We start from the raw sequence: 16,087 nt of genomic DNA, 5'->3' as shown, positions 1-16,087 counted from the left end.
CATTTGCTGCAACCTAAACAAAGACCACCTATGCTATTCATTGGAGGACAAGCAAACATGGGAAAAACAAACCAAGTATTTTTTAACTCTCAGAAAAGGACTGCATTTGCAGGATTTCAAGATGATAATTCACACAGCCAAAATCAGAAAACCTAAGAATCATAATGTAATAGTGATTCCTGCGAGAGTAAAACTCTAACAAAGTCAAGAAACTGTCAAAAGGGACTGACAGTTTTACACCCTTGCACCCACATTTGCTCCAGCCTCAAACCTCTTTGTTACAGCATCATAGCAACGAAGACAGTCTTCATTGTTTTCTGTTCATCTTCAGTTGAAGCAAACTGTTGGCTCAGAAGGTCACTGGAAGTCCCTCTCATTACTCAATGAGAGAGTATTTTGTTATTCTTCCTTCAATAGGTAACAAACAGAAACAGCTACAAACAGAACATCATACTAAAAAAATGTTGCATCCTAGAGAAAAATTTTGGACGGTTCGCAATTGGCATGCATGAAGGTGGAGCTTCTGGTGTTTTGGTCATTTTCCTCGGCTGAAAGAATTGTTGCATTGCATCAGAGCACTCAGTTGCAAGGACACCACACCTAATCTTCATATTTGGATGGAATGGGTGTATTGGACCAGTGATAGGGCTTGGTTGATCCAAGCTGTGCTGTCCTTCATCAGTGGAAGAGAAAAGTCTGCACGGAAACGATCTAGTCAAAACTGTGGCGGAACATCATAGCATGGTCCCAATAGGATGTTTCTTACACAGGCCGAAAGTGGTTAAAAGAGTTGATTAGTTTATCTGTCGTATGACACTTTATTTTCTACAGTCAACATCATTTTCAAGGAGCCTACTCAAGTTGCAGTTCAAGCAATGTGATTGAAGGTGCCAGGTTTCAGAAAGACTAATGAATTCTTCACAGGAAAGATAACAATATGGTCCATATTCCACGATGGTTTAGTAGCCATCTGCTGCTGAATTGTGGCAAACTGCTTTGCTAAGTTCTCAAATATGGTTTTCGAATTCACATCACAGGAGAATTAGAGTTCATCAAAAGATAGGATCTTGAAAATAAAACAAAACATCCATGGATATGACACATTAATGGAGATAGCAAATTCTGCTTTTCTTGGTACTTTTAATTCATTAATTGGTGATAAACATTTTGGCACCACAGACTAGCATTTTTATGATTGAGTGAGCTCATCATCTAATCATAGCCCACACATGGTAAAGTCACTTAGCAGTTTGGTCTACATTTTGTACCGTCAGGTGGCAATGGATCACCCAATAGGATGATAGCATCTTATAAAATATATGAATCATCAAAACCTTTAATTTGAATTCAACTGAAAATCTGCTAGATGAAAAGGAAAAGATATAAGCAACAAACAACTTACGACTGTCATGTACAAGCATACCTGACCCAGCTACCATCAGCTCCAAGGAGCTTATTGGGTGCCCCCCACACCAAGGTATCAATTCTAGCTTGAAGAATAGCACCCGCACACATTGGGCAAGGTTCAAGTGTGACATAAAGAGTCGTTCCCTAGAAACAAAGAGCAAACTAGAAAGTTGTGAAATCAAATTTAAGAAAAGTGCATGTCGCACATTCTTTGCATATCTATATGCAACGTATTTGGGAGTTCATTTGAACATAAAGTTGTCACAGCAAAGCATTTTCCACAACTCACTCATGAATCGTCATATGACCTGTTCAGTAACAAATGCCATAAAACAAAAAACAAAAAAAAGGAAAGAAAAAAGCACAGTAGGTATTCCATGGATCACATCTCAACACCATAATATCCAAACTGCACCTGCCTGTAGAACCACGAAGCATATTTTGTCAACTCAGCCAGGAAAAAAAGCCTACCATGTTCGGATATTTCCATCCTAGACCTGAGATAATCCTGATAATTAACCAGATTCCAGACACATGTAATGGTAAAATGAGGATCCAACCCAGTGCGCTTGATCCAGATTGACACGAGTCAAACAGCTGTGGGAAACAATAAAAGTAATGAAAAAGGATAGGGTTCTCAGTCCCTCAGGTCAAAACAGGACCTGTGATTCAAATGGATCCATGTGGACTTTTCACCTTACTTGAACCCGATAAGCTAAAAGACCCACCCAAGAAGGTCAGTGTATGCTGCATTTGAGTTGGAACAGGTCCATGAACAGTCCTGCAATACAGGTAGCAAAGTTTTTCCTCCTCATATTAAATGCTTCCAAGAATTGTGTTTCTATCCATGGTCTTGACAAGCACAGAAGTCCACATCCAAGGCACAAAAGGCAGCCATCAGAAGCACGTATTTATATACCAAAAATAGAAGGTTCCCTAAAACTTAAGAAATTTTGAAGGTTTATGCCCTGTTTGGATGACGGGCTACAAAACCTGGGTTTGTAAAAACCAACTTTTCCTTAAAACCAGGTTTTTGGCAAACCCAATTTGCCAAAATCTTGGTTTTCATTTTGTTGCTAAAAGCCCAAAAAATAAATTAAATAAAAAAATAAGTATGGTCATTTTCCAGCCAGCACTAGCTGGAAATGGCCAGGCTGCTACCATCCGGCAGGGATAGCATCGACCCAGCCATTTCCAGCCACAGCCACCGATCAGAAATGGCTAGACTGATACCATGCTGATCAGCCAGCCATGTCCCGCCCAGTGGCAGGCCGGAAAATGGCTGATGTGCCTAAAATGAAAAAGTTAATAATAATAATAATAATAATAATAATAATAATAATAATAATAATAATAATTTGGCTATTCTCCAGCCACTGATCAGAAATGGCTAGACTGGTACCATGCTGATCGGCCATTATCAGCCGAGCCATGTCCCGCCCAGTGGCAGGCCAGAAAATGGCTGATGTGCCTAAAATGAAAAAGTTAATAATAATAATAATAATAATAATAATGATTTGGTTATTCTCCAGCCACCAACCAGTTGAAAAATGGCCATTGGCCAGATTGGTACCATCCCTGGCAGAGGGTGGTCAATGTCATTGTTTTAATGATGGGTCACAGCCTCACAGGTCATGATGTTGTTAAGATAAATATATCTTTTATATATATATATATATATTATTTATTTATTTATATAATATTATTTTTAGTCAACTAAAGTTGACTTTGACTAGCCGTTGGAACCAGTCCAACGGCTAGAGATACCTCTCTCTTCTCTCTTAAATCTCTCTTTATCTCATTTTTCTTCTACTTCTATAAATAAAAGGTGGTATGTGTATGTGTATGTGTATGTGTATGTGTATGAGTGATGGGTAGTTTAGGTGTGTGTATGAGTGTATTTTGTAGTGAGGTTCAATGTATTTTATATTTTCTTATTAATGAAATTATTTATTCTCAAACTCTTGTATTCTACTTTTGTTTTTTCTTGTTCATATCTAAATGCATTGTAATATGGCATTTGGATTTCATTTGCCTAATAAGATTTAGTTTAATCCTTTTGGAGTATCTTGGGTTTCGCACCATTTTGTGACATAGTATCAGAACAAGTTATTGTGCTCTTGGTATCTTGTTCAAGTTCGTGCTTCGTAAAGAAACTTGATTGATATACAGCCTGGACTCAGGGTTCTCATGTTTTGGTATGTTGGATCTTTACCTTAAGATGCATTTATTTTTGTTTCAAAATTCCTTTTTGTGGCACTGTGGCTATTTCTTGGGCATGAAAAATTTCATGGAAAAATGTGTTAAAAATGGTTTTGTTCTCAAACCATTTAAAAAAAAGTTTTCCTCTAATGCATGTTCTTTGAAGGGATTAGAGTATTTGTCTATTGGAATTAGATGTAAAATTTCTTTAATGGTACATTGTGTTTTTGGCTCTTGTATGGGCTTGTTTGTATCTTTATGAATGCATGTGTCAAAGGATGTGGTCCTTAAGAATTTCATATTCTTGTATGTTTTTCATACTTTGTGTCATTATGACTTTAAGTTCAATAATAATGGATGAATTATATGTTATCAAACTTGCTCTCATGAGATTGTTCTATAAACATATCATTTGCATATCTATGTCTTGTAGACATGTTTGAATGTGCAAGTCTTTATGCATAATTTATGTGCCATTAATGATTTTTCATAGGTTTTATGTAGCATGTCTTTTGTCTTAATGGCTTTAAGCTATTGCTCTCTTAAAAATGATTTCATTATGCAAAATTATTTTGTATGGATTATGATCTTTTTGTAAGCATCCTTGATTGGCTGTACTTGTGTATGATCTTGGATTTTTATATGGCTTACTTTTTATTACCCATGCTATTGGTGCAATTTTGGACTAATGGGATTGTGAATGCTTCTCTTTTGATTACTTTTTGCTTGCACAAGGTTTATGATTTGAAACTTTGTTTTTCAAATCGGCTCTTATATATATAAACTCCCTTATTTGGAAATTGATTTTCGTAGGTTTTTTTGCCTTCTTTTGGTATTAGTTTTGTCCATCACAGAATTTTCTTTGATGCATCATCTCTTTTGGCCCTTTGAGGTGAGTTGTGTGCACCTCGGTGTTGTGGAACCAGAGATGTTTGTTGGAGTTGTGTGCACCTCAGTTTCTTTGTTAGTTTAGTTTGTCGGCTTATGGTTCGGCTCTAACTGACGGCTATTTGATCTTTGGTTTTGTGAGTATGTTGCATCACCCATTTGTTTATTTGGCCATTGTTATTATGTCAGATGCTTGTAATTATGTTTATCTGTGATGGTTATCTTTTTTTGAAACCATGATGGTTTGAAAGTTGTAAAATTTATTGTTCTTGTCATGGTTTGTATGTTATTTTCAAATCATCTTTCTTATCTTCTTGATGACATAAGTTTGTTTTCATTACAAGTTAGTTTTACAATCATTTGTGAGGCAAGGGATGTGCACCTCTTGTGGTTGTAGATGGTTTGTATTGTCAACTTAGCCAATATTGCTTGTGCATGGTCATTGATATGGTTATTGCTGACATTTGTGATTGATCTCTTGTCCTATGCGCTGATAAACTTAAATTTTGATGATTTTGAGTTGGAGGTCAAAGAGGTGATTGTCTCTAGTGAGCAAATTGTTGTTGAAATTTGCAAATCTTATTTTGTTTGATATGATTTGTTATACATGGGACTTTTATCTCTCCATGTATTTTCTAATCTTTTCCATTGTGCATGTGCTTTTGTATGGAAAATCACTATTCTTTAAAAAAAAATCATAAATTATGTGCATTAAATATGCTTTTCATATTAGTTATATTGTACTCATTGTTAACTCTTCTTTTGTGTATGGACTCTATTGTGAGTTTTCCATTGTTGATTGTCCACTTGTGTATCCATTTGGTGGACTTTGGTGGTGATATTTGAATATCACCATTTCATTACATGGTATTTGAATATTCATTTTATATGCATGTCATGTTTGCTTAGTATAAATTGATTATTTGTTTTTTTCATTCGAAGTGTTTTTCCAGAACTTTGGGATATTATTTATGCATGATTGTTTATCTCTTCTTGATCATTTATATGTTCTTTAGTGATCAAATTCTCTTATGATCAATATTTATGTTTTTTTGAAAAATATGTTGATTTTGGGTTTATGATTGTCGAAATTTGATTTTATAAAAAAAATTATCTTTGAGGTATGCTCCTCTTATCTTTCTTAATGGCTAGTGTATCTTGCTTAAATTGTTATTTTTTTTTTACTTTTTTTAAAATTGTTTAGTTTATTTTCTATGTATTGTTTTGGTTTTGTTGGTGTGCTCGACCATCCTCTCTCCATAATATATAACATTACATTTATTGTCTAAATCAAATTTATCTATTATTATAACATTTTTTTTTACTTTAAAATCTTCTTTTGTTTTCAAAAATATACTTGAGATATATATTCTTTGTATAGTTGGGACATTTGTCTAGCTCTATTTACAGGTTTTCAAAGACACGATAGTTTGAGCAAATGATTGCTGGAAATCTTGAAGATTTTATAAAAGTTTTCAATGCACCCTTCCATGAAAGCAACTAATAAAGGATCTTAATGAAGACTAATGAAGACATTTAAAGAAATGAGTTTTTTCTTTTGTATTTGCAAACTTACGATGAGTCACTGTAAGTTTGAGGGGGTATTAAGATAAATGTATCTTTTGTACATATTCTTTGTATGTGTATATATATTTATATATATAATATTATTTTTAGTCAACTAAAGTTGACTTTTACTAGCCATTGGGAGCTAGTCCAACGGATAGAGAGCGCTCTCTCTTCTCTCTTTCTCTTGTTTCTCTTTTACTTCTTGATGCAGAACATCCAGATGAGCCAAATGAGCAGTGCATTGAAGACAAGTTGGATCCAAATCCAACTCTCCAGACCCGATCCGAACATCGTTACCCGAGGCGATCCACTCGCATGCAGGTCTTCTCTGGTCCAATTGGATCCTCGGCTTAGCCTGTGTCCGTCGATAATTTCTTTTTGGATGTGTTGATTCCATGGAAACAAGTTTGGAATCATATGAAACATTTTTCCTTATTTTATTTATTATTATTATTTTAATTTTGTTTTTGGTGTCGGATTCTACGGATTCGGATAGTTCTAGTGCCCTATAGGATCTTTTTGTGGCATGGGGATTAAAGGTAGTTTTCTTTTTATTGCATTTAATATTAATCATTTTTTGCTTGTGGGTCTGAATCTTACATTGATTGGATCTTGCCCGAGATCCAAACTTTGTTGGACCCATATGGGTGGCGCCACTTAGTGTGGACATCCATAGCCCTGGTTTGAAATTTATATTGACTTTGAAAGTCAATATAGTTGTTAAAAGGACTTTAATATCTTTGTTCTAAAAATGGTTTAGTCAAGCCTAGGGAGAGCTCCAACTTGGGGAAGGGCTCTCTCTCTTTATGAGGCCCCTTCCCCATGTTTTTAAGAGGCCTAGGGGGGCATCCAGAAGGGAGGATTTTGAAAATTTGGGGAAAAAAATTCTAGAGAAAAAAAAAACAGAGTTGTGTTAGGCGTGGATGGTTCAACAAGGGAGGTCGGTTTTCGGCTGGTGTCCAATTTGGTTTTATTGCTGATTCAAGTGTGTGTTGTTGTGAGAGATATGTTCGAGAAATCCCATAGTATTGCGTTGTTGTTCGTCGTGATCTATCAGAGTTGTTGCTGAAGTGCTTTCGATCTTGTTGGCTGCAAACAAGATAACATTTTTTCTGAAACTTGTGATCTTTGTTTTGTGTTCTTTGCATATTTGTTGTCATCGTCTGTTGAATCCATTGTTAAAAATTAGGAGACTATTTCAAAGTGATATTGATATTGCTATTATTTATGAGTTACTGGTTGTTCAAAAACTCAGATTGTTGGTGTGTGCTTGTTCTTTCTGAATCCCGTTTTCCTGCTAAGGAAAGTTGTTTCTGCATTCGGGATCGTCAGACACAGTACTAGTGTTTTGACCGTATCACTCTAAATACTGGTCCAAATTAGGTGATCTTTGGCTTGCTAAAAAGCTAAAATCCTACCCTACAACTTTGTTGTTTACTATTTTTCCTTATTCATCTGCGTTAAGCCGTGAAAATTACTGGCAAATTTCGGGTGTCTGGACAAGACCAGAGTTTTGTCCTGTCTATTGCATCTCTGATAGTGTACTGTGTTTTCATCATATCTCATTATCAGATGCATGAAAATTTATGAGCCTTAGCTGGTTGGAAAGTTAATGTTTGGCTCATCAAGTTTACTGGTTAGCATTTTACCTGATTCATTTTCGTGGAGCATCAAAAATCTCTGGCAAATTTTAATCTATTGCATGTGACATAAGTTAGCCTCTGTTATTTGAAGTTTCTAACAGAGATTCGTATTTTTATCATAACTTGATCACCTCAACGTTGTTTTTTGATCCAATTGAAGTTCTGGATTTGTTACATCTTAAAGCATATCTTTCATGTTTCGATGTTTAGTTGAATCGTCCATCTACTACTACGAAAATTAGTTTATTCGCTGCATGATTAATCACCAAATCAATTTTCTGAGTATCGAGCTTCTGAAAATGCTGCAGAATAAATTAGTCATAACTTTTAGTAGACATCGCCAAAATTTACAAATCTTGATTCGTTAGAAAGACAATAGAATTCCGTTGAATTTGTCTATTCTGAGTTTTTCCAAACTCAGTCGTCAGAGGGATCAAAAATCCTCTCGAAGCAGTCAGACTGGTCACCTGTCTGTACCAGGTATCATGTCCATCCGTCCCATAGAACCTGTCATAACTCTGCCTATACAAATCCGAATTCAGAGTTTTCGGATATGTTGGAAAGGTGTGTGTGTTGCACAACTTTCCCACGTTGGCCTCCTCTATTAAAACAGAGTGCTCAGGCCTTGAATCACAGATGGTTTGAGTCCTATTCGGGCTCACCTGCTTAACTTAACTTCCACGCATGGAGATCTAATTGGATCTCAGATTGTGGATCGGCTCCCATGCCAAGTCCGCCATCATTTTGGTATTGGAGCCTCATAGTAGGATCTGCATCATTTTTGGTATCAGAGCGAAGGTTGTTGGATTTCTTAATCCGACACGGTTCAGAAATTCATGGCTGTCGTCAAAAAAAATTTTGGTGTTGGTTCGCCATGGTCGGGCAAATGAGTGGTAGAGGTCATAGTGAGCCCTAACTTGAAAGGGAAAATAGGGATTTTGGCATAAACTGCTCGACCTGCAAAACCAAGTCCTTGATCAGTACATAAAGGTTTGTGACTTCATGATCGAGGAAGAACGACGATCCAAGGCCAGTGTGCATGGATCCCTAAAGTCTTATAGGCGGTATGACTCTGATCGTGAGTCTGACCCGCATCTATGTCCATATTCAGGTAGAAGTGTGGATCCGCCTAGGAGATCCAAATGAGAGACCCGTGGTCCATATCCCAAGTCGACTTATGTGAATTTTTTGTATAGAAATATGAGTAGGAATACTCATATGTTATTTTCATCTTTCAGTCCCCAACCCAGCCCCGCCTCATTTAGATTTGCAAATTCTAGGGTTAGGTGTGAGGATGCCTCGTATGTGAGTTGCGAGGTGGAAGAAAATCCCATTTCGTATGACTTCAAACCTCAAAAAATCAAAGAAGTCATAGGGGAGAGTAAGGATTTTGAAATTGGTTCAGATTTTGAGATAGAGCCCCCGTGCAAAGAAATTAATCGCACACTCTTGTTATCTTCACAAAAGATCCTTCAGAGAAGACTTTTCGTGACATTTTTGGTGACCCGATCTTCAATGAAATTGAGGATGTTCCTGTGCGAGAGATTGTTGGCGAACCTATATTCGATGAAGATGAGGTGTTCGACGAGTTGTCCCAAGTTTCTTCACTTTTTGAAATAGATTATCATAAAGAACTTTCTCATATCGATTTTGACAACCCATTGTTTGTTGAGAATCCCGACGGTTGTCTATCCTTGTTCGAGGACAAATTCATCTTTGACAATCCAATCTACGAAGATGCTGATAAAAACATCGAAGATGAAGAATCATTTGAATGTGAGGATGTCAACAATGAACTCACACTTGTCATTAATAATCCCATCTTCGAGCAAAATATAAGAATTAAAAAGATGGATTCTAATATTGGGAACTAAGTCACATGGGTGCGGGGGTGCGGCACTTTAAAAAACCTTGGGTGCGGGGGTGCGGCAAAAAAAAAAACAAAACAAAACAATATATATAGAAGGGGGGTTTGGGGGTTCCCCCGACACGGGTCTCGGGGTCGGGTTGACCAAAATGACCCTGGGTGCGGTCTTGACCAAAATGACCCTGGGTGCGTTGACTGCACCCAGGGTTGGGTTGACCGCACCCGGTGCCGCACCCGCATCGCGCCGATGTGGGTGCGGCACCTGTCTGGCCGAATCCCTGTGACATAGATTGGGAATCAACAAGAAACATGTGTCATTGAAAGGATTGAAGTTCAAAATGACATTTCTCTTGTTGAGTTATTCGAAAATTCTGAAACTCATTTTAATCTTGAATGTGAGAAGAACACATTTGAAATGGCAAACATGAAAACCCCAAAAATTTGTTGAGACCATCAGGGTTTAGTTGATAATCTTGCTTCTATATCATTGATAAATTCTGATAGTAAGTTTGCTTTATTACTATATTGTGTTGCTTGCTTTCAAAATAAATTGTCTTGTGATTACCAAACTCTTTGTGCAAAGTTTGATATTTTAAATAGCATGATACAAAGACACTTTTTATCTGCTGATCCAAATTTTGTTGCAATCATTCGAGCTCTTATGCAAGGTCAAATTATTAAATATCATGTCCTTAAAAATTTTGTGCTTCAATCCAATTTTTCTGAATTACATGTTGCAAGAAATGATGATTTGCATGATTTTGGTCGAACCATTCATGTTTGGGAGAATCAATATGAATATTTGCGTGAAAACCCAAATATATTTGGCTTGCTTGATATAAATCTTAATGTATTCATGATTGCTAGAACTTTATCAAATTTGTATTGCATACATTATTATTTCCATAATTACATGATGTTGTCTGCATTGCATAATTCATTTTTTATTCCTGTGAATAGTTTCTACGTTGATTATATTTTGATTTTTTGCAGAAATTTTGGAGTGTCACATACGAAGGACAAGGCTCCGAGGACGAAGCCTTTTCAACTTGAGGGGATGATGCAGAGCATCCAGATGAGCAGAGCATTGAAGACGAGTTGGATCCAAATCCAACTCAACAGAACCGATCCGGACATCGTTACCCGAGGCGATCCACTCGCATGCAGGACTTCTCTGGTCCAATTGGATCCTCAACTTAGCCTGTGTCCGTCGATAATTTCTTTTTGGATGTGTTGATTCCATGGAAACAAACTTGGAAACATATGAAACATTTTTTTTTAATTTTATTTTAGGTGGCAGATTCTACGGATCCGGATAGTTCTAGTGCCCTGTAGGATCTTTTTGTGGCACTAGAGGGTGTGTGGGGATTAAGGGTAGTTTTTCTTTTTTATTGCATTTAATATTAATGCCTTTTTGCTTGTGGGTTCGAATCTTACATTGATTGGATCTTGCCCGAGATCCAAACTTCGTTGGAGCCATATGGGTGGCGCCACTTAGTGTGGACATCCATAGCCATGGTTTGAAATTTATATTGACTTTGAAAGTCAATATAGCTGTTAAAAGGGCTTTAATATCCCTGTGCTAAAAATGGTTTAGTCAAGGCCTAGGGAGAGTTCCAACTTGGGGAAGGGCTCTCTCTCTTTGTGAGGCCCCTTCCCCATGTTTTTAAAAGGCCTACGGGGAGGGGGGGGGGGCGTCCAGGAGGGAGGATTTTGAAAATTTGGGGAAAAATTCTGGAGAAAAAAATAGAGGTGTGTTAGGCGTGGTGCTGGCTGGTTCAACAAGGGAGGTCGGTTTTTGGCTGGTGTCTGATTCAGTTCTATTGCTGATTCAAGTGTGTGTTGTTGTGAGAGATCTGTTCGAGAAATCCCATTGTGTTGCGTTGCTGATGTTCGTCCTGATCCATCGAAGTTGTTGTTGAATTGTTTTCGATCTTGTTCATTGCAAACAAGATAACATTTTGTCTAAAACTTGTGATCTTTGTTTTGTGTTCTTTGCGTATTTGTTGTCATCGTCTGTTGAATCCATTGTTAAAGATTGAGAGACTATTTCAAAGTGATAGTGATATTGTTTATGAGTTACTGGTTGTTCAAAAACTTGGATTGTTGGTGTGTGCTTGTGTTTTCTGAATCACGTTTTCCTGCTAAGGAAAGTCGTTTCTGCATTCGGGATCGTCAGACACAGTCTCAGTGTTTTGACTGTATTGGTCTAAATCAAGTGATCTTTGACTTGTTGGAAAGCTAGGATCCTACCCTACAACTTTGTTGTTTACTGTTTTTCCTGAATCATTTGCGTTAGGCCATGAAAATTACTGGCAAATTTTGGACGTCTGGACAAGACCAGAGTTCGGTCCTGTCCATTGCATCTCTGATAGTGTTTCGTGTTTTCGTCATATCTCATTATCAGTTGCATGAAAATTTATGAGCCTCAGCTGGTTGGAAAGTTAATGTTCGGCTTTTCAAGTTTACTGTTTAGCATTTTACCTAATTCATTTTCGTGGAGCATCAAAAATCTCTAGCAAATTTTAATCCGTTGCATGTGACCTGAGTTAGCCTCTGTTATTTGAAGTTTCTGACAGAGATTCGTATTTCTGTCATAACTTGCTCACCTCAACGTTGTTTGTTGATCCGATTGAAGTTCTAGATTTGTTACATCTTAAAGCATATCTTTCATGTTTTGATGTTTTGTTGAATCATCCATCTACTGCTCCGAAAATTAGTTTTACCAAATCGATTTTCTGAGTATCGAGCTTCTGAAAATACTGCAGAATAAATTAGTCATAACTTTTAGTAGACATCGCCAAAATTTACAAATCTTGATTCGTTGGAAAGACAATAAAATTCTGTTGAATGTCTGTTCTGAGTGTTTCCAAACTCAGTTGTCAGAGGGATCAAAAATCCTCTCGAAGCAGTCACCTGTCTGTACCAGGTGTTTTGTCCATCTGTCCCATAGAACCTGTCATAACTCTGCCTACACAGATCTGAATTCTGAGTTTTCGGAACTATTGGAAAGGTGTGTGTGTTGCGCAACTTTCCCACATTGGCCTCCTCTGTCGAAACAGAGTGCTCAGGCCTCGAATCACAGATGGTTTGAGTCCTATTCGGACTCACCTGCTTAACTTAGCTTTCATGCGTGGAGATCAAATTGGATCTCAGATTGTGGATCGGCTCCCGTGCCGAGTCCGCCATCACTTATTCTTTTATAAATAAAAGGTGGTGTGTGTATGAGTGTATTTTGTAGTGAGGTTCAATGTATTTTATATTTTCTTATTAATGAAATTATTTATTCTCAAAACTCTTGTATTCTACTTTATTTTGTCTTGTTCATACCTAAATGCATTGTGACATGGCATTTGGATTTTATTTGCATAATAAGATTTAGTTTAATCTTTTTGGAATATCTTGGGTTTCATGCCATTTCGTGACAGATGTATCCCCTAACGTGTTTGTTGAGACATGGTGGGATAACATATGCATTAAGTTATACAAAAACTAAATAATAAAAAAAAGGTATATATATGGAATAGCAATTTAACATACATAAAGAACAAATTTTCCTATAACGGTTGGGTTACATCAAGGATCTGCTTTAAGCCCTTTCCTATTTGCTATAGTGATGGATGAGCTTACGAGATCAATTCAAGAAAATGTGTCGTGGTGTATGCTGCTTGCTGATGATATTGTTTTGATTGATGAGTCTAGAGCTGGGGTTAATGCTAAGTTAGAATTATGGAGACAGACATTGGAAGCAAGAGGTTTTAAGTTAAGTAAGAGTAAGACAGAATACATGGAATGTCGGTTTAGTAAGCAACAAAGTAGTGATGGGAGTGTAGTGAAGTTTGGTGAGCAAGAAATACCGGTGGATGATTGTTTCAAATATTTGAGATCTATCATTCAAAAGTATGGAGAAATTGATGGAGATGTAAATCATATGATAAAGGTTGGGTGGATGAAATGGAAGAGTGCAACTGGAGTGTTGTGCGATCGTAGAATGCCATTGTGGTTGAAGGGAAAGTTTTATAGGACGACTATTAGGCTCGCTTTACTATATGGTACGGAATGTTGAGCTGCCAAGAGACATCATATTCAAAAAATGAGTGTAGCTGAGATGCGTATGCTGAGATGGATGTGTGGAAATACAATAAAAGATAAGAATCGAAACGAGGAGATACGTAAGAAGGTAGGCGTTGCATCCATTGAAAATAAGATGAGAGAGAATCGTTTACGGTGGTTTGGACCAAGGTAGTTAAATGCGATGAGGCGAAGCGAGGCGTTGAGCCTGCGCTTCGCCTCTGAGGCGTACACCTCAGGTACTGAGGCGTACGCCTCTCACAACTGGACTGGAAGTGAAGCAGTGGGAGGGGAGGCAGTAGGAGAAGGACCATGCGCCCAGCTGGTACGGAAGCGAGGGGGGGGGGGGGGGGCGCGTCCGGTGGTCGGAGAAGACTGAACAGCCAACGGCGAAGTTCGCCACCGGGGAATTTGTAACCGGGGAACTGTGATGAGGGGCAATTTGCGCATCACAGCAACGCCTCAGTACCTTGAGTGTGCGCCTCGCCTCTGAGGCGTACGCTTCAGGTACTGAGGCGTACGCCTCTCACAACACTGGTTTGGACATATTCGGCGAAGGCCTAATGATGCTCCAGTTAGAAGGATGGAGAAATGGGAAAATATATTAGTTAAAAGAGGTCGAGGTAGGCCTAGAAAGACATGGATGGAGGTGATAGGAAAGGATATGAATGCTTTGAACCTCACCGAGGACATGGCATTGGATAAAAATGATTGGAGGAGAAGGATTCATGTGGAAGACCCAGAATGATTTTCTTTTTTGGTTCATATCGCCGACCCCAATTGTTTTGGGATGAAGGCATAGTTGTTGTTGTTGTTGTTGTAAAGAACAAATTTTCCAAATATGAGAAGCTGATCCACCTTGAGATAGAGGATCCAATATCTATGGATTCAATTGTTATACAGTTGCCAAATTCCTCTAAAGAAATTATATATGCTTGCCAACTACTTTTCTATCATAGAGGAGATCTGTTCAGATATGCACATATATTTTAATGGTAAATTCATCAAAAAGAAAAGGATCATTCCTAATTTATTTTTCAATGTTGAATGAGATCAGGATATCATGCAATAGCAATAGCATAATGGGCAACACAATGTGATGCCATCCATACTCAAAGGCAAATACCATATCTGGGCATTTTCTCAGATAAACATGAGTTGGAATTTAGGGGGAGGAATACGTCTTTCCTATGAAAGTTGCTGGATTGTTTGAAAGCTGGTGGGCCCTCGCAGGCCCTACTGTTTCTTTCACACTGTGCGTTTATTTCAGCCCTTGTGGGAATAGAGGCCCATTTCATATGAAAATGGGCCTCTTTCCCTCATTTTGGGCTAAAATAAACGCCCCCTTGAAGGTGTGAGATCATCTGTTTTTCTCTTCTTAATGTTGCTAACTGCCCCAAGAATATCAAAACTACCATTGAAGAATAACTCGCTTTTATACATGAGAGACTGCAGGGAAAATTATGCAACAGAATACGCCTCCCTCAGTTGGTGTAGCTTCTAAGGTTAGCAGGAATACACATTGCATGAGATCAGATATTAAATAGTAAAGTCGAACAGAGTTATTTGCAAGCAGCATAGTCCACAAAATACAAAGGAAAAGATAAGAAAATTACTGCAAGGCGCCAAGTTTGAAGTATGTTAGATGCCTCCCTGATACACATCATTTCAGCATGTGCAGTTGAATCTGTCAACTCTTCCACACTGAAACATCAATTCACTCGGTTATCAGTTTGATGCAATAGGTGTGATCTTAACTTTGCAACAGAGAAAAAATAGGAAAGAATTACTTACAGGTTGCAGCCTCGAGCAATAATTTTACCATCCTGGACCAATACAGCTCCAACTGGTACCTCCCAGGTATCAGCTGCTTTTCTTGCTTCCAAAAGTGCGTCCCTCATGAACATTTCATCCATCTTTCTCTGCTCAGTTTCCAGTCTATATGCTTCTTCCCATGCTTCAAATCTTTCTCTTTGGACTTGTGCAGTTCTTTTAAACTTACTTTCTCTCGAGGCTCTTTCCTTATCTTCACCCTTGGCATTCCTTGGCATATCCATGATGAACGGTTTATGCACTCCTGTGCCAAAGTCATCACTGACAATCTCCACTAAGGAAACTCCAGCCTCATTAATTTCTTTTTGCTTTAGTGCACCAATTGTCAAACTTGGAATGACATCAGGTGATGTTCTACCACTCACTGATGCTGATAATGAACCTATAGAGGCAGAATTAGTAGCAGAATCCCATCTTTGATTATCTGATATTGAAGTTCTTCTGCGGAATGATCCATGTTCAGAGAGGGTCACTGAAGAAGCTGTAGCAACCTCATTGTTAGTTATTGTTGCCTGGAGACTCGTCCTGTCAGTGATTTCCTGTCCTTGGTTCACATTCAAACCATATATCAGTTCACTGTCTGACCCTTTGATGGCTGTTGGTTCTT

At 37.9% G+C, this 16,087-nt stretch overlaps 1 protein-coding gene across 1 annotated transcript; it reads right to left on the bottom strand.

Moving 5' to 3' along the window:
* Positions 1–93: 93 nt before the first annotated feature.
* LOC149846825 (tRNA(adenine(34)) deaminase, chloroplastic-like) lies at positions 94–15,572 on the bottom strand. The gene is made up of 4 exons (XM_089998164.1): positions 15,442–15,572; positions 15,264–15,351; positions 1,424–1,551; positions 94–696 (listed from the first exon to the last, which is right to left on the bottom strand). The coding sequence occupies exons 1-4, from the start codon at positions 15,561–15,563 to the stop codon at positions 435–437; spliced, it is 600 nt and encodes a 199-aa protein (XP_089854290.1). The 5' UTR covers positions 15,564–15,572; the 3' UTR covers positions 94–434.
* Positions 15,573–16,087: the final 515 nt, after the last annotated feature.

Source organism: Nuphar pumila, chromosome 2, assembly GCF_984573655.1.
Source record: "Nuphar pumila chromosome 2, dmNupPumi1.hap1.1, whole genome shotgun sequence".
NCBI classification, from domain to species: Eukaryota; Viridiplantae; Streptophyta; class Magnoliopsida; order Nymphaeales; family Nymphaeaceae; genus Nuphar; species Nuphar pumila.
This window is presented reverse-complemented; position numbering and strand designations above follow the sequence as displayed.